Genomic DNA, 26,902 nt, shown 5'->3' on the forward strand with positions numbered 1-26,902 from the left:
CAGTGACCAAAAAAAGAAAAGAAAAAAGAAAAATAAAGAAATGAAAGGAACTGAAAAAGAGGATTTCTATAGAAATGGTTTAAAGCTAAATGCATCATTCATGCCTGAATATCTGAGGGCTGACAATTCGTGTATCCAGCGTGCTTCCTTTTGAAGGAGTAGCTTGTCATAATTTCCTCCTCTATCCCCAGGGGGGATGTGTTCTAAAGCAAAAAAAGTGTAAACAGTTGCTATCAAAATTGTGCTGTAAGCCAACATGGTGGCTAATAGGAGTCTCCATTTTCTTTTTTTGTATTAGGGAGACATGATCCCTTATACGACAAAAAAAGGGTCTCTTGGTCTTACCAATGTAGAACATTGTACATTCACATAGCATGATATACACTATGCCTACAGATTGACATGTTGCTGCAAATTTAGGTTTAAACAAACGCCCATTGGGTAACAGTAGGCTTCGTGTCGCCAAAATGTATCTACAATAGTTGCATCTGTAGGCATAGTGTATATCATGCTATGTGAATGTAGAATGTTCTACATTGGTAAGACCAAGAGACCCTTTTTTGTCGTATAAGGGATCATGTCTCCCTAATACAAAAAAAGAAAATGGAGACTCCTATTAGCCACCATGTTGGTTTACAGCACAATTTTGATAGCAACTGTTTACACTTTTTTGCTTTAGAACACATCCCCCCTGGGGATAGAGGAGGAAATTATGACAAGCTACTCCTTCAAAAGGAAGCACGCTGGATACACGAATTGTCAGCCCTCAGATATCCAGGCATGAATGATGCATTTAGCTTTAAACCATTTCTATAGAAATCCTCTTTTTTCAGTTCCTTTCATTTCTTTATTTTTCTTTTTTCTTTTCTATTTTTGGTCACTAAATTTGTATACATTATTTTCAATGTTCATATAGGCTGGCATCTTTAGGATGCATTAACTGTATATAATTATGTATATTTTGATATAAATGCATTGAATCTCCACTGAGTTGGTGCGGTTTATCTTATGGGCTGTTTCTGTAACCATATATGCATGTATATGCTTTAATACATTTAAATTGGTCACTATCTGGGTTTTCTGTATTGGGCTACCCTTGTCTATCTATTGTAGCAGTCCATCAGCTCTTTCAAGTTCTATGCATTGCTGGTGCACCACAGCCTGGTAAGATTTATGAATCACAAAAATTCTTAACATGGTTTTTCTACATATATTTTGCTGTGCAATGAATGACTATTTCTGTACAATCCTTTAGTTATCAGTTAAATTGAACATGATTAGATTAATACCATGTATTGACAACCAATATGTATAATTTTCATGATAATTTGTGTATTTACTGTTGTCATTTTATTTACTATTTAGAGTCTACTGCAATCTTTGCCATAAAACTCCTGAAGAAGCTCGTATTAGAGCGAAACATGTCGAGTGGCAGATTGTTATGGATTCAATTAAGTAGCTCTATTTTGATGTGCCTTTAAGGTGTTTTTTTGTGGATTTATCATTTTTGTATTAATTTTTTATAATGATGTCTCATCTGTTGGAGACATGAGGTTTTAAATCTTGACTTTTCTAATAAAAATTATGGATTTTTTATAAAATGATTGTACAGATCTACCGATTTTCTATTATATCGTTTATTTAAAAGCACCTTAAAAGTCCCTGGGGTATATGTTCCAAACCCCTCCCTTGGTAAATTTGCCTTCTTACACATATTTGAATATGGAATGTGGTGCTTTCTGCTGACTATTTCTGCCCTCATCACCTTATTTCTGATTATAACTACTTCTATGATAGATAGATAGATAGATAGATAGATAGATAGATAGATAGATAGATAGATAGATAGATAAATAGATAGACTTTTTATTTATTTTCTGTTTTTTAAAACCCTTGAAGTATGTACAATTACAGCATTTACCTCAAGCTCTTTTTACACATCAGATGAAATGAAAGCAAAGCACATAAAGGCTAATGGGACCAATGAAGTTTGACCCTTCACTCTGCAAGAACTAATTGTATTCATTTGTTTTGCAGTGTGCATGTACAGAGAGCCATCACTGCATGAAATTGGAGAGAAGCAAGGACGTTCAAGAAAAAGTTCAGGGACACCAACCATGAATGGTGGAAAAGTTGTTAATCAAGAGTCAACATAGCCAAGATCCTGCCCTGTCCTGACAGTGAACCCGTTGGAAAGTCAGAAATGATACATATAAACTGACATGACAGGTTCCGCTGACTACGTTTTTGAACTCAAGTTTTCTTCTTTGGATAGAACAAAGAAATGAAAATTAAATTGCCTGTGCAATGTTTTAAACCAACCAGAAAAATATGAAGATAATACTTTGAATCTGGACTCCATTCATATTTTATGCAAAGTTTGCTGTGTGATCAAATTAGTTCCCATCTCTGCATAAAAAGTATACAATAAAGATATTACCTTTAAAATGACAACAAAGTTCTGGAGAAATGAATCTGAACAAATAAATAAGTCAAGGCCACTAGGGTACCAATCCCTCTTTTGCAATATTCCTCTGTTTTCGATTTGTGTCTATCTATGAAGCACATCTGCTTTGTCTGTACAAATGCCATCATATGTTGAAAGCACAGGCTTACAAATATGTATTGTATTCACATATGAAGACAGTTTGCAGAATTCACAGACATGATAGAGAAACAACACCCTTTTCAAACCAAAGAATCAACTGTTTTTTTTCTTTTAGGAAATGTATATAATTTAAAACAAGCCCAAGTTTAGTAAAAAAAAAAAAAATATCACAAGGAACATGACTTACTATCAATCCGATGTGCCCCTTGTGCTGCTGCTTCTCGTTATGTTTAAAATCCTCCTCCTCCGATCTTCATACCTGCCCCCTTGCTGTAATCTTCCAGTGCTGCAAGAGTAATAGAGCCAAGGGACCTGTCATTTGCACTCATCAAAAGTGCTGATTATGCCCACTATTTCCACCCACCTCCTCTATTCATAGATGCTGTATTATAGCTTCTATGGAAGAAAACAATTAAATCTCTGAATGAAAGATGCAGACCTTTAATTTATCCTCATGGCCTCCATTCAGAGATTGTTTATCATCTGTAGTACAGCTTCTTCTGAACTGAGGAGGTGGGAGGAAAGGTATAGTCGGTACTCTTGAAGAGTGCATATGAGAAGTTCCTTGGTTCTATTAACTCCTGCAACCTCAAATGATTACAGGGGTGCCAGTGGGGGCAGGAGAGTATTTAAAATAAATGAGGAGCCAGTAGCACAAGGGAATAATTGCACTAATATTTAGCCATGCCCCTTGTGCTTGTCCTTGTTTGTTTTACTAAACTTAGGCTTTAATGTAAAATGGTCAGACAGAAATTCTTGAGCAACCTCCCTACCTTTACCATCACTTCTCTGCCTCTCAGAGCACTGCTGCCACTATATAGCAATCTTGCTACTTCTTTTATATAGGGAAGTATGTGACATATCACCTGCCTCCCCCAATGAAGCACTTAGAGTGTGAGTGCTGTCAAAATTGGAGTAGGGGGCATGCCATTCACTGTGCATTTTTTGATAATTTTAGGTATTGTCATTTTAGGTATTTGTGGGGATGGTGGCAAGGATCAGTGTGGTGAGAAAAATGACAGAAAAGGTAAGGAAAAGGAGGGAGAACTGGTCTGGAACTTCCTTATTTTGGCAGGTTTGCTTAAAAATGAATGGCTCTCTTTTCCATCTGAAACTAAAACCCTAAGCTTAACAACAGCTACCCAAGTCTTCTGTTCAGAAAAGCCTCCGCTGTGCACCTCTGGAAATTAGTTTAACTTTACAATGGTCTTCTTAACTGGCAGCATATGCCCCTGTTGGTATTCCCCACCTCCTAGCTTTCTGTATGATGAGATTGTCTTGCTGACCAATAAGGCACTCTCATGTTACAGACTCCATTGGGTAAATGGAATTTAGCTGAATATAATTATTGAAATTTTCCCTCTGTCCTTACTAAATAAAGACCCACCTGTGTAAACAAAGCAACTGTATTCTATATGTAAATTTATTTCTAGCCAACAGCTTTTTTTTCAGTTTTGGATCAAGTGGAGCAAGGTTAGAAACTCTGTCATGTTTCAGTCGCTGTGGGACCCTTTTGAGCAGTGGTCATCAACCCTGTCCTCAGGGCCCAGTAACAGGCCAAGTTTTATGCATTACCTTGGGGAGATGCAGACTAGAATACTACAATTACTGAGCAGCAAATGATATCACCTGTGATGTATTTCAGTTATCTTGCAAACCTGCCTGTTAGTGGGCCCTGAGGACAGGGTTGATGACCACTGCTTTAGAGGATGCCACCCTATGTTTCTTTTATTGATGACCATCTGTACAAGAGGGTAGGATACATTTCTACAATAGTGATGCAGACATCAATACCAACCTGAGATTTAATTCCTTGCCCCTACAGTCCAAAACCAAAGAAAAAAAAATGGTTGGGAATAAATTTCCAATGACAATTTGGTCTCTTTCTATTTATTAAGAAAAAAACAAAATGTATTGTAACTTACCTGTTTTATACTGAAAAACAGAAGATTTTTTGATTTCCTTCTAGGTCAAAAGAACAATGTATTGTTGCTTATAATATTATGTCTGTGAATTACATCCATCACCATTACAAATAACCCTGTGGGCAAGCTTATTTGGCATGTTGTGAATCACAAAGTGAATGCATGTAATGGCAATGACTTTAAAATGTGAATGTGTCCTCATGTTGAGCTCCATACTCCATTGTAAAATTAGCACGATCAAAAATACTTTAAGAGGAAAAAGCTTATATATATATATATATATATATATATATATATATATATATATATATATATATGCTAAAGGGCTGGTGGTAGCTGGCTTTATTTTTAAAAGGGAAAAGAACACTAATGCCTTTATTTATTAGAGCAATGAGCAAAGTGCAGTAAACACTAGCAATCATTACACATAATCGGTCACTGGTTTGCCTATATTACCATACCTCCCAGTAACATACAGTCAGTAAAGGCTTTTAAGCTCCTCTCTGAGCTTCCTAGAGTACGATTACTTAGTTGAGCACTGCCCTTTTGGCATCCAAGAAGTCCGTTCATAGGGATGCTTTAAACTGCCAAAATGTGATTGCTTGCTGTGGGTTACTGCACGCCATTGCCTTATCACACTATACCAGTCTGGTGTGACTTCTTAACATTAACAAGCATGCTAAAGATAGAAAATACAAATATTTTGTACATAGCTCTGGAATGGTGCTATGAAGGGCTTCCATTTGCAGATTAGCTTTTTATTTAGATACAAATCAAAATAGATATTATTATAGATATTAAAATGGAAATGAATTGCAATATAAAATTATCATGTTTGAATGCCAATGATTATAGCTAGAGGGATGCATGAATCCAGCTTGTTCTGTTTTGACTTGCATTTGCACATTTTATTTGCTAGATTGGGTTCAGTATAGAGTGAAGGGCAGGGAGAGAGATTTTGTAAGGATTGAAGGGTAGGGCATTTTTTAATGTTTTGACCACATTTTAGCTTGTTAAATAATAAAAAAAAAACATTTATTGGATCTCTGGCAAATGACTATGTTGGTGCACTGCATTATTTAACATTTTAATTTGCTTTGTGATTTCCTTGCAGCAGTTCTCCAGAATTCACTGTACATAATGCGACTCCTGAGTCATACATAGCAGATGTCAACGTGTTATAGGCACAATATAAGAAGTTGTTGCGTTGGCTGACAGTTCTTGCAGTTAATATGCAAGGTCCTTCAGTTTTCCTCTCTTTTTATCTGTTACTTGCCTTTGGCTGAGGGTTCATACAAGCAAGATCAAAACAAGCAATTCTATTACACTTAAATGGGTTTTTCACATTCATTCAATTAATATAAAATAAGATAACATCTTGTAAAAGTGAAAATAAAAGCCACTTCTTCTCCAACTCTTCCAGACAGTTGTTTTAATACACTTGACAACTGGACAGAGCTTCTTGTCTTTTTCTGGTGAGGCCGAACTCTAGCATCAAAAAAACATTAATTTCATAGGGCATGAGCAGAGTACATTGAAACCCAAATGTCCAGACCAAATTTGGCAGCATCAGGATACATCGGTTAACTTGAAGATGGCAACTAATTTGCTTACCGGAATATGTTTTATAATACTTTAAGTGCATAAAATATTTTTTTATTTGATACGCTCTTCTAATAAATATGTTGCTTGTATTGTTTATTTAAAGCTAACCAGTAGACACACATGCAAAATATATACATTTTCAGTATTTTACACCTGCTACATTTTTCATTATTTTACACATATTGCATTGTACTGGCTTCAGTTTCACTGTACCTTTATCTGCACAAGATACACAGCTAAAATGAGGAGACTTGTATTATATACAAACCTTATGCCACCCCTATATTTCCAAATCTATGGTGATTTGTTCCCTAAAGCAAGGGTAAACCAGAAACCATCAGTGACAGCACTGTCTTATAAAAAGGAGAAATGTGCACAATCTGCATGCTCTTTAATCTACATTGATAGCATAAAGTGTTTATTACCCCAGCATTTCATATTCCTGATATGTACCTGCTGTACCACGTACTTGTATAAGAAAGTATCCTGTTCTCTTTGTATTGCATTCTTTGTGTGAAATCCCTGCTGTTCCTACCAGTCCCTCTGCTTTCCTTCTAAAAACTGACCACACTAAGCAGAAGAGCACAGAGTGGTCAGTTCTCTAGATATGCTGGGAAATCAGTGTGCTCTCCTCCAATGATCAGACTTGTCCTGACATGCCCCCCCCTGCATAGCCTTTGACTGAGAAGATCAGTGCACTGTTGCTCCTCCTCCCCCAGCTCTTATGCAGCTCAGAACAGAGGGAACAGAGGGTATGTTATCACTTATAAAAAAGGAAAAAAAGGTATTTATAATGTTTTTTTCTATACACAAATGTTTTGCCTTTCATTTCTATTGTAAACTGAATGGGTTGTTTTACAAGGTGATCGTTTACAATCACTTTAACATTCTCTCAGCACATGGGCACTATGCTTTTTTTTTAGGTTTGCCCATTTCCTCACATTTGTTCTGGTGACTGGTGCCACCTGAGACAGAAAGTGTGGTAAATTGCCTCCTAAAGAAACAAAGCCAGCACTAAAACCCTTTTTTACTTCCAAACGGTCTTTATTGCTCCAGGGTAAAAAAAAAAAAAAACCCTTACAAAGTGAACAGTCTCAATGCCTTTGGTAAACCAACCCTTTTGTGTGCTTTTCGGGAGATTTTCATTCAGTTTCTTTGTAAATGGTGTCACTTGGGACAGGAAATAAGGGAAAGTGCCCCCAACATGGATACAGACAGCAATAAAGAAAAGGCCACATGGCTGACTTAAAGGATTTTTGAACAATGTCAGAAAGAGTCTGTCCTAAGGAATGGCTGAGTCTCCTCTCATTAACATACTATGAAATAAGCCAATCTTCTAAATAACCCTTTGTTAGGACAACCAGAATCCAAATCTAGTTTTCAACTGATAATTATGATCTGCCTGCAGACTACAGAGAGGGTTAGCTATGGCAAACACAGACAAAGAAAACTAGTAAGATTTTACAGTGCTAGAATTTTCAGAATAGAACATCTATGAAGGGAAAGCAGCATTTTTTAAATATTCTTAGGTTTTACAATGTGAATGAGAACATGTTATAAATATAAAGTAGGTGTTAACCCAATTCGGTTGAAAAAGTTGAAATACACTTTAAGATGCATTCTGGCATGTAAAGAACACCAGCAACATATACAACAGATATCCATCCAATGTTGATGATGCCCAGTGAAGTAGTTTCTGTATTAACACCATGCTTCTTTGTTTCTCTATTATATTAATACAGTATGTTTAATATTTTTCTTTTCATGAAACCCTTTAACAACGATTGTTTTATTTTTAGTTACATTTTCTTTATTGGAGTTTTATAAAGAGGAAAAAAAGTACATACATGGTAAAGCCATAACTGTAGTAACTGTAGTAACAACTAGAAACAGACTCATTTAACATAACTGTAGTAACAACTAGAAACAGACTCATCTAACAAGTAACACTGTGTTAAATGCAAACAGTAATATTCTTTCCTAAGTTTTTCCTAGCTACTATCCTTTCCATTTCGCACTGGAAGTTAAGATCAGCAATAGTGCTGGAAATGGAGGGGATTACCGTAGTTTTCCATAGCCTGGTAATGTTTAATTTGGCAGCATGTAGTAAGTGGAGGACTGCACATCTAGATTGAGGTAGGAATTTTTCTATGCCAATGTGTAAGAGGGCTAGTGCAGGGGTCGGGGTCCATGATGTCCCAGCGATGGAGACCAAAGCGAATACTTGGTTCCAGAAGGAACTCAAGGATTTGCAATACCAGAGTGTGTGTGCGATGGAGCCTATACTGCCGCAATTTCTGCAACAGGATTGAGAGTGGCCTGGATACATTTTAGAAAGTCAGTAGGGGGTTTAAATACCATCTGTGGATGGTCTTTTGGTAGGATTCCCAGTGGTTGGTACAGCGAGGTGCTTTAAAGGTTTCTGTAAATGCTCGTTGCCACTGGTCTTGGGTGAGGGATACATTTAGTTCTTCAGCCCATTTGTTTAAAGAGTGTATTTGGGAGCATGGTCGTGTGTCATTAAGGCATGAGTACATCAGGGAGATACCTCTGCTGGGGCATGTGGTAGCGAGGTAATATTGGTATAGGGATATTTACTGTGGAGGGCAGTTTAGCTATGTTTAGGAAGTGGGAGATTCGCTTGTATGTGAAAGCTTCTGAGCTTGGGAGGTTGAATTTAGCTTTGAGAGTTTGAAATGTATGTAGCGACCCATGATCAATCATGTCGCCAATGTTCAGGATGCCAGCGGAGTGCCACTGAGAGAGGTTCAAATTAGGGATGCATGTAGTTATGGCTCTTAGTGGTATTGGTAATGATCTACTGGGTGAATTATGAGGGTATATATTTAAAAGTTTTCTCCAGGCCAGCATTGAGGCAAAGAACATTGGGTTAATTTTTTGAAGGGTTGGAGAGTGCCCAGCTGTCGTTAGTAAGAGGTAGTCTGACAGGGTAGCAGGATGTGGGTAAGAGGACTCTATAGTGGACCATATTTTTTCGGGTGTAGGGTGCCACCAGAAGTAAAGTTGGTCTAAGATGGAGGCGTGGAAGTAATTGCTTATATGGGGTAGACCCACTCCGCCTTTGCTATGGTACCTGGTAAGTATGTAGTCAGCACATCTAGGCAGTTTAGAGTTCCAGATATATTTAGTGAGTTGACTCTGGATTGAGGTTAGGAGGGAGCAAGAATGAGTGTTCAAAATAATTAGAGAAGCTTAGGTAGTATAATCATTTTAAAGGTAGCGATCTGACCTAGAGTAGAGAGGCCCATGCTGCGTAGTATTTAAGTAGGGAGGGTACGTTTCGAGAGAAGGTTAGGTAGTTCAGGTCAATCAGTCATTTTGTGTTTGGAGCAATCTGGATTCCCAAATATGGGATAGATGAGCTCGCCCACATGTAAGGTATGGTGGATTTCAACTGGGCAGCCATTTGTGGTGGGAGATGCACGGGGAGGACTATGGATTTTGCGGTGTTGAGTTTGTAGTAGGATACAGAGCTAAATTGGTGATAGGTATTTTGTAATGCTTGAAGGGACTGGACGGGGTTGGTGATCATCAAAACCACATCATCTGCAAATAAGCTAATTTTGTGGTCTATGCTGTTGCAGGGGATACCTGAAATTTGAGAGTCAGATCTTATTGTAGAGGCCAAAGGTTCCATCAGTAGGGCAAAGATAAGTGGGGAAAGAGGGCATCCCTGTCACATACTGTTGGAGGTCTCGAAAGGGGTGGAAGGGGTCCCTCCTGTGAGTACTTTAGCGGATGGGTTGGAATATAAGGATAGAATTATATCTTGGAACCACCCTGTAATACCAAATTTAGTTAGTACTGCTTGAAGGAAAGTCCAGTGGACTCTATCAACTGTCTTCTCTGCATCAAGGAATAGTAGCAGAGAAGGCATTTGAGTATGTGCAGCATGTTGCATGAGGTTGAGCACTCTTCTGGTTACATCTGGGGCTTGCCTACCTGGGACAAACCCAACCTGGTCTGGATGCACTAGCTCAGGGAGAAACATCAGTCTGTTGGCAATAACTTTAGCGAGTAGTTTGATGTCAGTATTTAAGAGAGATATTGGTCTGTAGTTAGAGGCAACAGAGGGATCTTTCCCAGGTTTCGGGATGGTGGATATGATTGAGCGCAGCATATCTGTAGGCAAGGAGCACGAGGAGCCAGCAGCATTAAAGAGGTCCGTCAATCTGGGGGCTAAGATGTCGGCAAATGTTTTGTAAAATGGATTGATGAAGCCATCCTCTCCTGGAGCTTTATGCTGGGGTAGGGCTTTAATTGCTCTAAGAACTTCCTCTGTAGTGAATGGTTAAGATATATAATCAAATTGAGTCTCTGAAGTCTTGGACAGATTGATCAGGGTTAGAAAGTTACGTATTTGCTCTATAGTTGGTTGCGGAGTGAGAGGATCCTGTTTAAGATTATACAGAGATGCGTAGTAATCACTAAATGCATTAGCGATTTCCTGGGGGTTGGTTAAGGGTTGCTTTGAAGTGGGGTGGTGGAGAGAGAGAATTTAGTTTTTTGTACGTTGGGCCTTAACTTGTTTCGCTAGGAGTGACCCAGCTCTATTGCCTAGTGTATAAAAATTGGCCTTAGAGAAATTGAGGGTACGTTAAAATTTGTGGAGCAGGAGGGTCCGTAGTTTCTGCCTTAGCTCCAGGAGTTGTATGGCTTGCGTGTGAGAGGGAGGGGATTTGTTTGTTTTTTCTATGAGGGATATTTGGGACATAACCTCATCTATCTGCTGGGTCCTCTGGTCTCTCGCTCTTTTACTCAGCTTTATGAAAATTCCCTGGAGGTAAGCTTTGTTAATTTGTCAGTATCAGGCAGTCCGTTAAGGCCCCTTTCACACTTATATGACTTGTCCCACGATTTTGTACTGCAAAATCGTATGACAAGTCATTCGCCATGATTTTCAATGACTACCATTCATATTGGCACAACTTTAAGTCGTGCCGACTTGAAAGTAATCCCTGCACTACTTTGGTCCAACTTCTATGTGAGTTGTACTCCATAGACCTCAATGTTAAACCCTCAAAGTAGCATGCAAATCGTGCCTGAATAATATAGACACGATTTCAGTACGACTTTGTAAGCACAAGCCTGGCACAAGCCTGGCTCGCTGATCGGGAAAGGAGAACTTTTTTTTGTCTGGTATGAATCCTGAGGGGGAACGCCGCGCCAAGTTTTAAATGAAAAAAACGGCGTGGGTTCCCCCCCAGGGGCATACCAGGCCCTTTGGTCTGGTATGGATCTAAGGGGAACCCCTACGCCGAAAAATCGGCGTGGGTTCCCCCCCAAAATCCATACCAGACCCTTCTCCGAGCACGCAGCCCGGCCGGTCAGGAATGGGGGTGGGGACGAGCGGGCGCCCCCCCTCCTGGACCGTACCAGGTAGCATGCCCTCAACATGGGGGATGGGTGCTTTGGGGCATGGGGGGCACCCTTCGGGGCCCCCCCACCCCAAAGCACCCTGGCCGTTGGTTGTCGGGGTCTGCGGGTGGGGGGCTTATCGGAATCTGGGAGCCCCCTTTAATAAGGGGCCCCCAGATCCCGGCCCCCCACCCTATGTGAATGAGTATGGAGTACATGGTACCCCTACCCATTCACCTAGGGAAAAAAGTGTCAATAAAAAACACAGTACACAGGTTTTTAAAGTAATTTATTAGGCAGCTCCGGGGTCTTCTTCCGACTTCGGGGGGTCCTCTTCCGACTTCGGGGGTCTCTCCGGCGTCTCCTCCCGGTGTCCTGATCTTCTGCCGGCTCCTCCGCTCTTCTGCAGCTCAATTGCTAGCGGTGGCCCGGACTTCTGCCTTCTTCTTTTCTTCCAGAGATGTTGACACGACGCTCTCTCCAGCTGGAATGGTCTCTGAACGCACCGCAATGGACTTATATAGGCGGTGACCCCGCCCCCTTATGAGGTCACTGTCCCGGGGCATGCTGGGACTGTACCATCATAAGGGGGCGTGGTCATCACCCGGTGACCACGCCTCCTAAAACGTCACAGTCCCAGCATGCCCAGGGACTGTGACGGCATAAGGGAGCGGGGTCACCGCCTATAGAAGTCCGTTGCGGAGCGTTCAGAGACCATTGCAGCTGGAGAGAGCGTTGTGTCAACATCTCTGGAAGAGAAGAGGGAAGAAGACGATCCAGAAGTCTGGGCCACTGCTGCCAAAAGAGCAGCAGAAGATAGCGGTGGAGCCGGCAGAAGATGCGGACACCGGGAGAAGACACCAAAGAGACCCCCGAAGTTGGAAGAGGACCCCCGAAGTCGGAAGAAGACCCCGGAGCTGCCTAATAAATTACTTTAAAACCTGTGTACTGTGTTTTTTATTGACACTTTTTCCCTAGGTGAATGGTTAGGGGTACCATGTACCCCACACTCATTCACATAGGGTGGGGGGCAGGGATCTGGGGGCCCCCTTATTAAAGGGGGGCTCCTGGATTCCGATAAGCCCCCCCGCCCGCAGACCCCGACAACCAACGGCCAGGGTTGTCGGGAAGAGGCCCTTGTCCTCATAAACATGGGGACAAGGTGCTTTGGGGTGAGGGGGCCGCAGGGCGCCCCCCCATGCCCCAAAGCATCCACCCCCCATGTTGAGGGCATGCGGCCTGGTACGGTCCAGGAGGACCCGCGCTCGTTCGTCCCCACCCCCATTCCTGACCGGCCGGGCTGCGTGTGGGTCTGGTATGGATTTTGGGGGGACCCCCACGCCGATTTCTCGGCATAGGGGGTTGCCCTTGCAATCCATACCAGACCTAAGGGCCTGGTATGCCCCTGGGGGGGAACCCACGCCAGTTTTTTTATTTAAAACTTGGCGTGGAGTTCCCCCTTCTGATTCATACCAACTACTGTATGTTTTCATTTGTTAATGCCAAAAATGTGGCAAAGTTGTACAAAGTAGTACTGCTCCCAAATCGCGGTAAAATCGCGGCAAATCGTAGTAAAATTGCGACAAAATCGCAGGCGCGAAAATGCGGTAAAATAGCGCGACTTTGAAGTCATATAAGTGTGAAAGGGGCCTAAAGCAGAGTTCCAACTATGTAAAAAATTTTTTGTACAAATATATTATTTAAAATATCATTTGTATGACTCATGACTGTTAAGCGATCGACGTCCGCTCGATTTCAGATTTAGATCAAACAATGTCTTTGATTTTTTTATCCCTGGCATGTTCTACTTTGCTTGTGGGTATGTGATGCCCAGAAGCACTATCTTCCTGGTTAAGGTGCTGTTGCTGGACCAGCATGCACCGACCCATTCTTGCGCATGCACAGTAATGCGCCATAGCCGCGCTGTAAAGTATACAGGTTGCCATAACAACGGGTGGCATCGTTGGAAGTGCCTGCCCTGTTGTTATGGCAACCTAGCCCTCGGCGCAGCCCACTGACTCCTGGGAAATGATGACACACATCTCCCAGGAGCAGTAGCGAGCGGAGATGCCAAGGGAAGTGATGTCAGGAGCCGAGGTGATGAAGGAGGCAAATTTCGAGGGACCACATAGCAACAGGCATAAAAAGGTAAGTAAAAAAAAAAATGTTCTCCAAATGTCTTTTTTTTATTTATTTCATGCACATTAATGACATTATTTTTTTTGGGTGGAACTCCACTTTAAGTTCAAAGAAAGAGTGATGCTCGGCTTCGATTTCACGTTGGACTTTAGGGTCCTCTAATAAGGAGGGGTCTAGTCTCCAAAGTCTTGGTGGTCCAGGTCGTAGGTCGCCCAAGGTTATGAAGATGGGGGCATGATCTGATAATGAAATGAGACTGATGTCAGATTGCATGACGTTTTGTAAGGTCCATTTATCCACCAGGAAGGAATCAATTCACGAGTAAGAAAGCTGTGAGTGAGAAAAGTGCGTATAGTCATGTTCTGAGCCATGTTGTGCTCTCCATATGTCAAAAAGGGGTTCAAAGCTGGTTGGCTTTGGTCTTTGTTGGTGGAGGTGTCTATAGAGGGATCGCCAGTCACATTGAGGTCGCCCCCTAGTATTATATTTCCTTGTCACAGGCTACTAGCCTTCTTGTAAAGGCGTCAGAAGAAGCAGAGTTGTCTGGAGTTTGGGCCATATATGTTGACCAGGGTGTAGGCGGTTTGTGCAATGGTGCAAATGAGTATCAGGTACTGGCCTTGTGGATCAGCATATGTGTGGTGGTGTTGAAACTGAAGGGTATCTCGGACAGCTGTCATCACTCCATTCTTTTTCTTCAGGCCCGAAGCTAGGTATATAGTGTCGTAACCCTTGAGTTTGAACTGTGCGGAGCAGAGAGATTAGGCAGCCATCCATGGTGTTGGCAAGCCACGCACCCCCTGATTGTTTTATTTATGTGTTTTTGTTATTTACACAATATTAATGGGTGGATATCTGGAAACCTCTTTGTTTTAAAGGGGGCTTTCAGATTCCAATATACTCCCGCATACCCCCCATTCCTGTTTAGGGGCAGGATGTGGGGATAAGGCTCCATTCAATGTAAATGTGAAACAAGGTACTTTGAAAGGGGGAGACTTTGTTACCCCCCCCCGTCCCGCAAGGTACCTTACCAGTGTTTAAGGCATGTGGCCTGGTGTGGCCAAACATAGCTGGACAGGTCATCAAAAATAAAAGATAAAATATCTTGCTTTGGTTATTCTTCTAACGGCTGTCATAGACACTATTCCAAGAATACCTCATGGTTAAATGTCTGGGCTGAAGCTTAGTGCAGCAAAATGTATTGAAATTATCACATTTCTTTCTTAAACCTGCAAGAAGTAAGAAATAAGGGTCATATTTTACTAAATAATATCTAAATCCAAGAAAAAACATTTAATATATTGAAGCTTACCAGTCTTCAGATGTAGTGGCTGTATTTGTTTTCCATGTTTAGTTTTGCTTTTATTATTTTCACCTGGTAATCTTGCCAGTAACACACTTGTCCTACGGTGACAACAGTTACTATACTACAGTATATAGATAAAGGAGCAATATTTTTACCCTAGGACAACAAGTGTGTTAGGACAGGATTGAGAACACTGCAGTATGCACAAGACAACAGTGGATTTCTGGAAAAATTAACAGGTATTTTGCACTTGTGTTTTTAAAGAGATACATTGTGTGTATATATTACAAGAGTATACTGATTATGTTTATATTATTTCATTTTCTCTGACATACACCTTAAATATATTTAACTTTGTTTGCTATTAATAATCAGTCCAGTTTGGTGCCATTTTTTTTAATTCTACTGTGCAGCCACAAACCTGTTATTGGTTAAACTAGGGGTTCTGAATCTTTTTACAATTACAGACCCAAATGGATTTACCAGTAGGTCCTCAGTATCAAAACTATCATCGTCATCAATCTTATTAGGTATGAGTATGACCTCAAAGATGTCTATAGCTTGGTTTTACTAGATATATTGTAGATAGCTTGAAAAGAACCGCTGAAGGAAAATCATAAGACATCACATTTTTATAAAACAGCAAATAACAAACACACAAGTACAACCAGTAAGATGTCTGCTGTTGTTATGAGTAATCAAAATGTAGAAACAAGGTATATTTACTGGCAAAGTTATTTAAATATCATCTGACACATGACGTTGATTTCTCCATTTTGATTTCAGTTTCAATAACGCAGATAATTTTATTTATGTATTTATTTTTAATTTAATTTCATTTTTTTTAGAGTTTCAGTCCTAACCCATTTGGTCCACATAAGCCATTGGGGTAGGGCACCTAGGTTTTAGAGGAGGAAAACAAGAAAAAAAAATATTCTGGAACAAATGGTGTACTAAAATCTTTACCAGTGCCCATAAAATGCAGCCTGACCAGTGTTAATTAAATGCAGCCTTACCAGTACCATAAAATGCAGCCTGACCAATGTCATAAAATGCAGCCTTACCAGTGCCATAAAATGCAGCCTGACCTGAGCTATAAAATGCAGCCAGATCTGTGCCATAAAATGCAGCCTTACCAGAACCATAAAATTCAGCCTGACCTGTGCCATAAAATGCAGTCTTAACAGTGCCATCAAATGCAGCCTGACCTGTGCCATAAAATGCAGCCTTACCAGTGCCATGAAATTCAGCCTGATCAGTCCCATAAAATACAGTCTTACCTGCAGCCTGACCACCTTGCACAGACTGTCATTCCCATGCGAGGAAGTCATCACATCCGATCCGCCTGTCACAGGAGACAGAGCAGCCTGAGCGTTGGCCGCGGCCATACTCCATTCGGCCGCTCGGGTTGCTCTGTTTTCGGTCTGTGGCTAAGTGACAGGCCCAGGCTGGAGATCGCCCAGCACTTGCGGGAGATGTAGGATGTCTCTCCTCCTCTCTCCTCTGCTGGTGTGTAACACGGCGGTTGTGGCGGCGGCGGGGGGGAGTGGTCCTGGTCAATATTTGCTCCATAAGACACACAGACATTTCCCTCCATTTGTTGGGGGGGGGGGTGCGTCTTATGGGGCAAATAATACAATAGTTAGGAAACCCTGGATTAGAAACAGTAGGCACAATGCATTTCAGCCTTGATTATACATTTTGACGACTTTTGGTCAGTGTTTACAGCTATGTTTCAGGCAGAAGCTGGTCTAACAACTGGCTTTTGTCAAAGGGACATGCAGGTAAACTAGCATCCAATCAGCGTTTGCAGATGATAGCTGTGAGCGCTGATCAGTGTGTTCTGGGAGGGGGGGAGACCCCTGTCAGAATACAAAGACACAGTGGGGGGAGATTATATTTACTAAGATAATTGCATTTCTATGTTCTGTGTACTGTGGGAGACCAGATATATAGTGAATGCAAGGTCCTGGGTTTAGTAACATTTTAATAAAAGTGCTTTGTGCTTCAGTGCAAAAATATTTTTCCAAAAGTGCAACCAATGTCCAGTTTGTGTAAGATTCTCTCCACCAATAACATGCAGACCAGGATCGATAGATTCCAGTACAGCTCTCCCAAAAGGTGATCCACTAATCTTACAAAATTAACCACCTAAAGATAAACCAAACAGCGCAGGTTTAATAAATTTCAAAAGGAACCACATGAGAGAAGATCACTTTTATCACAAGTAACACTCCATCAAAGAATATAAGAAGAGGAGAAGACAGAGAAACTAATTGCGCAAAAATATCTTTAGTACATCCACGCCATAAAAACATGTATATACTTGCAACTTCATTGCTATCACCCAGTGCTAAGGAATAGAAGCTTAGGCAGATGGTCTAAACGTCTGTACAGGCGGTCCCCTGTCCAACTTACATACTACTCATTACTACTTACAAATGGAGGGAGACAACGGGAAGTGAGAGGAAATCTACCCCTAGGAAGTGAAATCTCACTCCTGTAAGAGTTATCATGGGAAAAAGGTGCCTCCACTGAAGCTCCATGTTTCCACACCCAAAATTTTCAAAATCTGATTGTCACAGGGACAGAAATTGAGGTGAAATGTATCTGTTTCAACTTCCATACAAATTCAACTTAAGAACAAATCTACAGAATCTTGTTTGTAACCAGGGGGGCTGCCTGTATAGGGGAACTGCATCACTTCCTAGTAGAACATGTGCGTGTGGCCTCATGTGTTCATAGAGTTCCATTCAATGCGTTGTGTTCAATTCATCTTTGCATGCACGTATGTTTGACTATCTTTTTTATTCAGGTATTCAAAATTGTAAGGTGAGATTATCACCTTTTGGGTGTTCCTGGAAAAGCTGTATCGGCATCTATCCATTCTGATCTGTAAGTCATTGATGGAGAGAATCTGACACATATTGGACGTTGGTTGCACTTTTATGCAAAGACTATTTTTTAATACCTTTTATTTTGGGGTATTAACATATTTAGCACATGCATTTTTGTATATTTTGGTGCTGTTTATTAGTTATATAAAAACATGTTTTTCTAACTTAGTAAAAATAAACATATTGCTCACTGCATTACCAAGTTAATAAACCTTTACTGAAAAATCATCACTTTGGAGCATCAATGCATGTGTTTATGCCCTGCAGCTACCATTACCAGCCAGTAGACAGAAAAGACCTAATGGAACTTACAGACCTGACCAGATCCAATGTCTGGGTAAATCCCAGTCACCCATTGTATATTACTTGACAGTACTGCAGATGTTTTCATTTTGGGATGATGTATGATGACTCTTATAAGAAAATATAACAACTATGTTGTCTCATTAGATGCAAACTTTCAGTGGTTAGAAACATTTAAAAGGTCAAACCCTTACGTGTCGACTTGTCCTCCGATTTGCTTCATTACAAGCACTGTAAAATCTGGGAAATAGGAAGGGTTTATTGGAAATCTATTCAGCAAACCTAATTCTGCAGCACTGCAGTAAACTTCGGGGTTGCTAATAGCTGAAAGCTTTGATCATTTTCTAACCAGCTAAGTACTGTATATATTCACCACCCTGAATAGAGAGCATTGCATTGTAGGTTTATTGCCTTAATATTTTGTATCTTCCTTTGCAGCTAGACACCCTCACCTTGCATGCCTAATGTATGTCATTGCAATGTGCTTGTAGTTCAACAGATAAGTACTAATAACTGAGTTTACTTTTTTCTCTCCTTTTTTTCTCTTCTGTATATACCGAGTTGAGAAATTTTAAAGTTGAACTCCAGTCCTACCTTCATTTTTACAGGGTTCTCTCCTGAACATAATTTGCTTACTTTGATATTACTGCACACTGCACACTTTCACAATGTGCATTGGAAGCTGCATCAGGTCAGATAGAATGCATCTTAATTTCTGGCTGGAGAATGTCCAGCATTATCTAGCCCATCATTTTCAACCTTGTTTTCAGTCACAGCACCCTTGATGTGAACCCTTGAACAAATGCCTAATGAAAGATGTATATTCTACAGCACTTAAACCAAAGTTAGCCAACAAAAGGATTTTCTGTTGACTAGCAGACTGTACTGTTTATCTGGATTGAAGCACTGGAAAACTGTGAATCAAGCACTTTACAGAAATGAATAGGGTATAATAGGACATGGATTAGGCCACTTTCTAAAATGTAACTAGATAACGTCAGTGCAAATTTAATTGCGTAATATTTTCCATAAAGGCATTTTACACTTTCAAACGTTTTTATTGTTTAACTAGGTATTAGTGTAGTAATATTCCTTGTGCTGTTTGTTTGCCTTACCTTGTAATGATGGGCTCACATGTGGCTAAAGTTTTTAGTGTCATGGCCTGATTGATTCCCCTATGTCCTTGTATTCATTTACATAGCTTGTTCCTATTTACTAATGGGGCATGCTACTTCTGGTTTTCTGAGTTATAGGTGGGAATGCTAACATGATAAAACACATCTCTTACCTACATTGCTCTGCCTGCTTGTGTCTGTTACAGATCTAATTACTATGCAACTTTCACCTGCAGAAGATTAAAATGAGACACCCAGGGATTGTGGAATATATAGTTTCTTCACAGGAAATGTCAGTTCTTAGACTACAGACAGAGGTCACACATTAACCTTTTCAGTGCCATGCCGCATGCCTCATGTTTGAACACAAACAGAAGTTTCTGCCAAAGGAATGTGAAGATTTACTGTACTTTAGACTGTGTGTACAGGGCAACAAATTACACCATGAAATTACATGATCAATGCTCATCCTTATGGGTAGATGAAAAACACAACGTACAGGTAGGAAGGTTTAGAATGGCTTTAACCCGACTGAACATTTAAAAACAGGATTTCTGGATTGGTGCATGTTTAGATTCATTTTCTGCCTACTATATGTGGAGTTATTTGGAGTGCCTGTAGGTTTTTTGTGGCTTAAATCACTGTCCAGTTGTTCTGTATCTTTGTTTTAATGTCTGTGTTACTGAAAATATTGTGATGATGTCAACTGTATTAAGGAATAATTGAAATACCTACGGGTAAATGCTCTGAGAGTAAATATCCCACTTTAGGCACAGCAAAATCTCCTAGTTCCAGTGAAGCTCTCCAAACACGGTCACAATATGCCAAGAAAACTTTGATCAGAAAAGAATGCATGTTTTGGCCTGATTCCAACTTTCACATTTGTCATTGTTCTGAAAACAGTGTCTTCAGTGCCAGCCATGTCTTTGTTCTGAAGAAATTTTTCAAATTTGGATGTGTTTTAGCACACATTTCGTTTAAATATACTGTATTCACAGTGTGTAAAAAAGGTATTGAATACGTCACCATTTTTCTGGTAAATATATTTCTAAAGGTGCCAATGACAAGAAATTTTTAGCACATGTCGGTAACAAGCCATGCAATCCACACATACAAAGAAACCAAAACAAATACATTCAGAAATTACATTTTGTAAAATAAAATGGAATGACACCAGGAAACAGTATTGAACACACTAACTGAAATGTATTTAATACTTAGTACAAAATCCTTTGTTGGTACTGACAGTTTCAAGATGCCACCTGTATGGGGAAACTAGTTTTGCATTTTGGCTCATTCTTCCACATAAACACTCTCCAAATCTTGAAGGTTCCATGGGCCTCTTCCATGAACGCTGATCTTTAGTTCTTTCCATAGATTTTCTCTTTGATTCAAGTCAGGTGATTGGCTGGCCCATTCTAGCAACTTTATTTTCTTTGTTTGAAACCAATTAAGTTTCCTTGGCTTTGTGTTTGGGATCATTGTCTTGCTGAAATGTCCACCCTTGTTTCATCTTCATCATCCTGGTAGATGGCAGCAGATTTTTTATCAAGAATGTCTTGGTACATTTTTCCATTCATCCTTCCTTCAAGGATATAAAGTTTGCCAGTACTGTATACTGAAAAACAGCCCCACACCATGATGTTCCCACCTCCGAACTTCACTGTTGGTATGAGGGTGTTTTTGGGGGAATGTGTCATTTGACCTCCAAACATGGTGTGTATAATGGCATCCAAAGAGTTCAATTTTGGTCTCATCTGACCAGACTATATTATCCCAGTATTAGTAATGCTGCTCCTCCATAGACACAATACAGTGAGCAAATATCACCATAAGAAAATAAAGGGAATAAGCCAGAAAAAATAAACGAGTGCAGCCAGCACACCTGATAATACTGATAAGCAGCAATATATATTTTTCTTTGTTTTTGGGTTTAGATACACTTTACATACTAGCACAATTCAAATACCTCCCACCTTGGACTTTTCCAAAGATAATGTTTAAAACACAAAACAAAGCGCTTTTCCATAATGCCATACCAATTTAGGCATCTATATATAAAGGTTGATATTGATATTTTGCCATATGACATAATTTTCATGACCTTGCCTATTTGTAATGCTACCCTTGTAAATGTCTCCCTCTTTTCTTTTTACTATTTTTTTCACATTAAACTGACATGACAAATTTCCATTTTTAACTTTAAAGAAACTTGAGAAACAAACTGTGAATTAGGCCAAAGTATATTAAAACAAAGAACAATTATTCTGATAATCTTAAAATAGAACTGTATCCAGGCTATTGGCATTCAAATATTTTATGTTCTTAAAGCAAAACTTCAGTCAAAAGTAATATGATACAATTGAATAGCTTATTTAAAGATTGAAAAACAAAACCAGTTTTTGCTTCAATATTTAGTTTCAGTTTAGACATGTCATGATGTCATCATGTCATGATGGCCAGCCTAATTCATCACACTACATCTGCGCTCAGGTGCTTCTGGACCTGCCCCAGCCTGGAACTGTCACTCTGCTTTTTCCTTCTATCAGCTTATCAGCACATAAACTGATTAGCACATTGTACTGCATCTTTTCACGCTTTAGCTCTGTTATACAGGGACTGCATTAATGTATAAGTTATGTATAATCAGGGCTTTTTTTCAGCTGGAACTTGGTGGAACTGAGTTCAACCACCTCTGGCTCAGACCCTCTGCTCTCTGCTCACCACCATCACTTTGTAAACACAGAAGTCCGGCTTTTGTGTTTACAAGTGACAGCTCGTCTCCCAAAGACTCCCACAGATCTGATCTCCTGAGCTGCTCCAACTGAGTGCAGGATAGGGAAAAGGGAGATGCAGGTATTCAGGGTGAAGTGTGGATGCCAACACCCCCACTGGATGATCTCCCTGCAAGTGAGAAAACTACAGTGTGAGGGAGGGTACTAGAGCCGGCTGGGTGCTTCAGCTTAACACAGCATCAAAAGTTGGACATGTGGAAGATGGTGGGGCCTTTAAGGAGGGGGGTGGAAGGCAGAGGTTTAGAGCTGAAGAGGGGTGAAAGTGAGATGTGGAGGAGGGATGCAGAGATAAGCAGCTGTGGAAGAAGGCTCAGCTCTGAACTCTGTGTAGCTCACCCTCGAACTCTGCCCTCTGTACATAATGCACTCCTGGTATTTAATGCTCTTTAAGACCCGCCCATTGTGAAATTTGACCACACTCGCTATTTGATGGAGGGTGTGTGTGGGGGAGAAGGGGATTTCGGAGGTTGTGGTTGAGTTCCTGCACCTATTTTAAGAGAAAAAAAGCCCTGTGTATAATTATTATGATACTGCAATATTATGTCTTTTATATCTGCCTAGAGTTCAGCTTTAACATAAATAAATAAGCCCCCATTGACTGTCCGCAATGTTATCCCCTGAGTATCTCTCAGCACAGGTCCTCTTTTTATTATTCACAATTAGATACTCCAAAATATTTATTAGTAAAATTGAGGCTCAAACATTTTTTTTAGCAAACCCTTCATGAGAATTTGAACTGCTGTACTGTCATACTGATTCATTGGCTTCAATACTTTCTAAACCATTGGCACAAGTATAGAGATTAGGACTAACTTTTTTCTGATTTCCACAATGCCTCCATCAAGATTCTGGAAATGTTGAGGATCTCAAATGTTTGGAGAAGATGCTCTTCACAGTACAGTTTGAGATACTCATTGTTCACAGGATCTCTCCAGAAGAATTGTGAAGTCACCCTCTCTAGTGCAGAAGGTGGTTGTAAGGCACCTGCCTTACTGTTCTCTCTTCCCACTTTTTTTTTACAGGTATGTTCAGAAGTTTTGACACTGTTCCCCAAGAGGCACCATATGTGCATTCACTATTATGTTTTTATTTTATGGACTTGATATATAAAAAGATATTAGGTTCTTATTCATTAGAAAGCAAAATGATTAACAGGCCACAGCTGGCAGTCTTGAAACTATTGCATTCTCCAGAATGGCTGATGTGACTAAGTGTATTTGCTGGCTGGTGTTATCTTCTGTGGGCTGCACAGTCTCATTAGCACATGTTTTTGGCTGTCATGACTGCACTGAATCCACACAAGTGAGAAAACATAAACATTGCTGCTCTTTTAGCATAGCTGATGACTGATTTCAAAAGACAGGCTCTAGTTTTAAAGATTTCACTGGAAAGTTAGCTAGTCAATTAGGTTTGAAAAAAAGACATTCATTCTTCCAATTCAAATGTCACTTCGTCCATGGGTTTCAGTTCCCACCAGCGTATTAGATCTTACTGTATTTAATTATGGACTTTTATGTTACCAAAAAGCAGTGCCTACATTTAAAACCAGGTTAAACCCTAGCAATATACTTGTGTAGTGTTCTGCTGCCCTCTACTGTCTGAATTTGTAAATGAATGCAAATATGTTCTGTATGCACCTCCTGTCCCTGGGTTGTTGGCTATGAAACCCTGGAAGGAGGGAGTTATGAGAGAAAGAAAGTCTCAGCCACATATCCTGTCCAGACTGCTAAGCCCCGAACAAGAAGGGACTATTATGCAAGTATTCCTATGAGCTAATAGTTTAACTGTATCTGCTCAGTGTATATGTAAATCCTCGTGACAGAGTATCTCTGCTCTGTCCTTGTTATTATTCTATGTGTACTGGTCACCTTTCAGTATATTGGTATTTGAACCTGTTTATTGCAATATAGTTTATATGCAACTCAAGTTATTTTAGTTAACCCTGTCCCTTCTGGTTTGGGATTCTACAATTTTAGCTTAGGGCTCGATAACCAGCATAGGTTAGAGCCAGGTTAAGCTTCTGGTGGCCACTTCAGGATAATTGGCTTAGAGTTCTTGTTGTATATCAGATTAGAAATTATTAGGGAGGGACTAAAGTGCAGAGTAGATAGGATGACTCTGAGTTCCAATGCCATACCATAATTCCTGCTGGAGAGAAGCTCCATTTCAGGCTGGTTGGACAGTGGTTGGAAGATCTTCCCATGACTACAGATCTTGTCTTCGGGTCTCTGAAACAAAGACAGATCATCTTTCAGGGCCCCTGCAACTGGACTTTGCTGCAACACTCAGCTAGTGTTATAAGTTATAGTTACAGTGGGGACTGAAGATATTCAGACCCCCTTAAATTATTCACACTTTGTTATATTGCAGCCATTTGCCAAAATCATTTACGTTCATTTTTTTCCCCTCATTAATGTACATACAGCACCCCATATTGACAGAAAAACACAGAATTGTTGACATTTTTGCAGGCTTATTAAAAAAGAAAAACTGAAATATCACATGGTCCTAAGTATTCAGACCCTTTGCTCAGTATTTAGTAGAAGCACCCTTTTGATCTAATACAGCCATGAGTCTTTTTGGGAAAGATGCAACAAGTTTTTCACACCTAGATTTGGGGATCCTCTGCCATTCCTCCTTGCAGATCCTCTCCACTTCTGTCAGGTTGGATGGTAATCGTTGGTGGACAGCCATTTTTAGGTCTCTCCAGGGATGCTCAATTGGGTTTAAGTCAGGGCTCTGGCTGGGCCATTCAAGAACAGTCACAGAGTTGTGAAGCCACTCCTTCGTTATTTTAGCTGTGTGCTTAGGGTCATTGTCTTGTTGGAAGGTAAACCTTCGGCCCAGTCTGAGGTCCTGAGCACTCTGCAAAAGGTTTTCGTCCAAGATATCCCTGTACTTGGCCGCATTCATCTTTCCCTCAATTGCAACTAGTCATCCTGTCCCTGTAGCTGAAAAACACCCCTACAGCATGATGCTGCCACCACCATGCTTCACTGTTGGGACTTTTTTGGACAGGTGATGAGCAGTGCCTGGTTTTCTCCACACATACCGCTTAGAGTTAAGGCCAAAAAGTTCTATCTTGGTCTCATCAGACCAGAGAATCTTATTTCTCACCATCTTGGAGTCCTTCAGGTGTTTTTTTTTTAGCAAACTCCATGCGGGCTTTTATGTGTCTTGAACTGAGGAGAGGCTTCCGTCGGACCACTCTGCCATAAAGCCCGACTGGTGGAGGGCTGCAGTGATGGTTGACTTTCTACAACTTTCTCCCATCTCCCGATTGCATCCCTGGAGCTCAGCCACAGTGATCTTTGGGTTCTTCTTTACCTCTCTCACCAAGGCTCTTCTCCGATAGCTCAGTTTGGCCGGATGGTCAGCTCTAGGAAGGATTCTGGTCATCCCAAACGTCTTCCATTTAAGGATTATGGAGGCCACTGTGCTCTTAGGAACCTCAAGTGCAGCAGAATTTTTTTGTAACCTTGGCCAGATCTGTGCCTTGCCACAATTCTGTCTCTTCAGTTCCTTTGATCTCATGATTCTCATTTGCTCTGACATGCACTGTGAGCTGTAAGATCTTATATAGACAGGTGTGTGGTTTTCCTAAGCAAGTCCAATCAGTATAATCAAACACAGCTGGGCTAAAATGAAGGTGTAGAACCATCTCAAGGATGATCAGAAGAAATGGACAGCACCTGAGTTAAATATGAGTGTCACAGCAAAGGGTCTGAATACTTAGGACCTATTGTGTTCCGACGGGGGGGACGGCCCCCTCGTCAGAACACTCCAGTCAGCACGCTCAGCCATTGGCTGATTAGGACCTTTTTCGGTCATGCCCCTTCAACAGAAGCTGGCTGAAAGGTCGGCTTCTGTCGGACTGACTGCAGTACACACGGGCCAAATGTCGGCTGGTTTCCTATTGAGCTGGCCGATGCCGCCCAACATTTGGCCCATGTGTACTAGGCTTTAGCGGAGGTTCTGGTTCTCTTATTTACCTACAGGTTTAATGCAATATCCTGTTTAGGGAGAATCTTTTCTCATAACCCCCTCCCCCCCACAAAAAAGGGCTACACTTAATCTTGCCTAGGATAAATTAATTATTAATGTTCCTGTAGTGCTTAACCTCTAAAGAGCTCCTGGATTATTCAGGCACTCACAGTTTTTATATTTGAAATCCAGCTTTCAGCTGCCTTAAAACACTCACCGACCCACCAGTGGTGACATATTAACCAACATTCTCTCTGTCATTCCTTTCTTTCAGGTTTTATTGACTGAATGTTCAAGGAAGATAGGGTTTGGAATTACAGGATAACCCCTTCTGTGACGAGAATTCCCTCTCAGACATCCCAAGTCTCCCGCGAGGTTTAGGAGTCTCCCGCATTTCGGCTGTGGCTCCCGGACACCTGCAAGCATCCTGCAATATCCCGGCTGTCAGCCCAGGACAATAAGTCCTGTGGGAATGCATAGGAACAGCCAGGGCCGGTACATGGGCTGGGCGAAGTGCTGCCATGCAGGAGAGGGGCGCTAGCTTGGATAAGTCCCACACAGTGTAAAAAACGCACAGCGCCCTGGCTCAGGCTCATTCCTACACATGATACAGCATAGTGCCCGAACTCCCACCCCTTCAGTGACAGCCTCAGGTGGAGAGAGTGTGAGGAGAAAACCATATACTTTGACTGGCCGAGGGTTCCATCCAACTACATTGGCCCCGCCCCCTGCACCTCGGCTTTGTGTGTGGAGAAGAACGGCTGGCAGAAGTAAAGCAGCACTCCCCCAATGATGGGGGAGGGCGTCTAGAGCCCTGAACTCTATCTACCATTGTGTTATCCCAGG

The 26,902-nt window shown here is 40.9% G+C and overlaps 1 protein-coding gene across 5 annotated transcripts in view; it reads left to right on the plus strand.

Moving 5' to 3' along the window:
* The window catches only part of FGF12 (fibroblast growth factor 12), a 648,489-nt gene extending 642,201 nt beyond the window's left edge, over positions 1 to 6,288 (plus strand). For all 5 annotated transcript variants that reach the window (XM_073626389.1, XM_073626388.1, XM_073626387.1 and 2 more), the window contains one exon: positions 2,038 to 6,288. In XM_073626389.1, the coding sequence (XP_073482490.1) occupies positions 2,038 to 2,156 (119 nt within the window). In that variant the 3' untranslated portion in view covers positions 2,157 to 6,288. The remainder of the gene's footprint in view (positions 1 to 2,037) is intronic.
* Positions 6,289 to 26,902: the final 20,614 nt, after the last annotated feature.

Source organism: Aquarana catesbeiana, linkage group LG04 (genome assembly GCF_042186555.1).
Source record: "Aquarana catesbeiana isolate 2022-GZ linkage group LG04, ASM4218655v1, whole genome shotgun sequence".
In the NCBI taxonomy this organism is placed as follows: domain Eukaryota; kingdom Metazoa; phylum Chordata; class Amphibia; order Anura; family Ranidae; genus Aquarana; species Aquarana catesbeiana.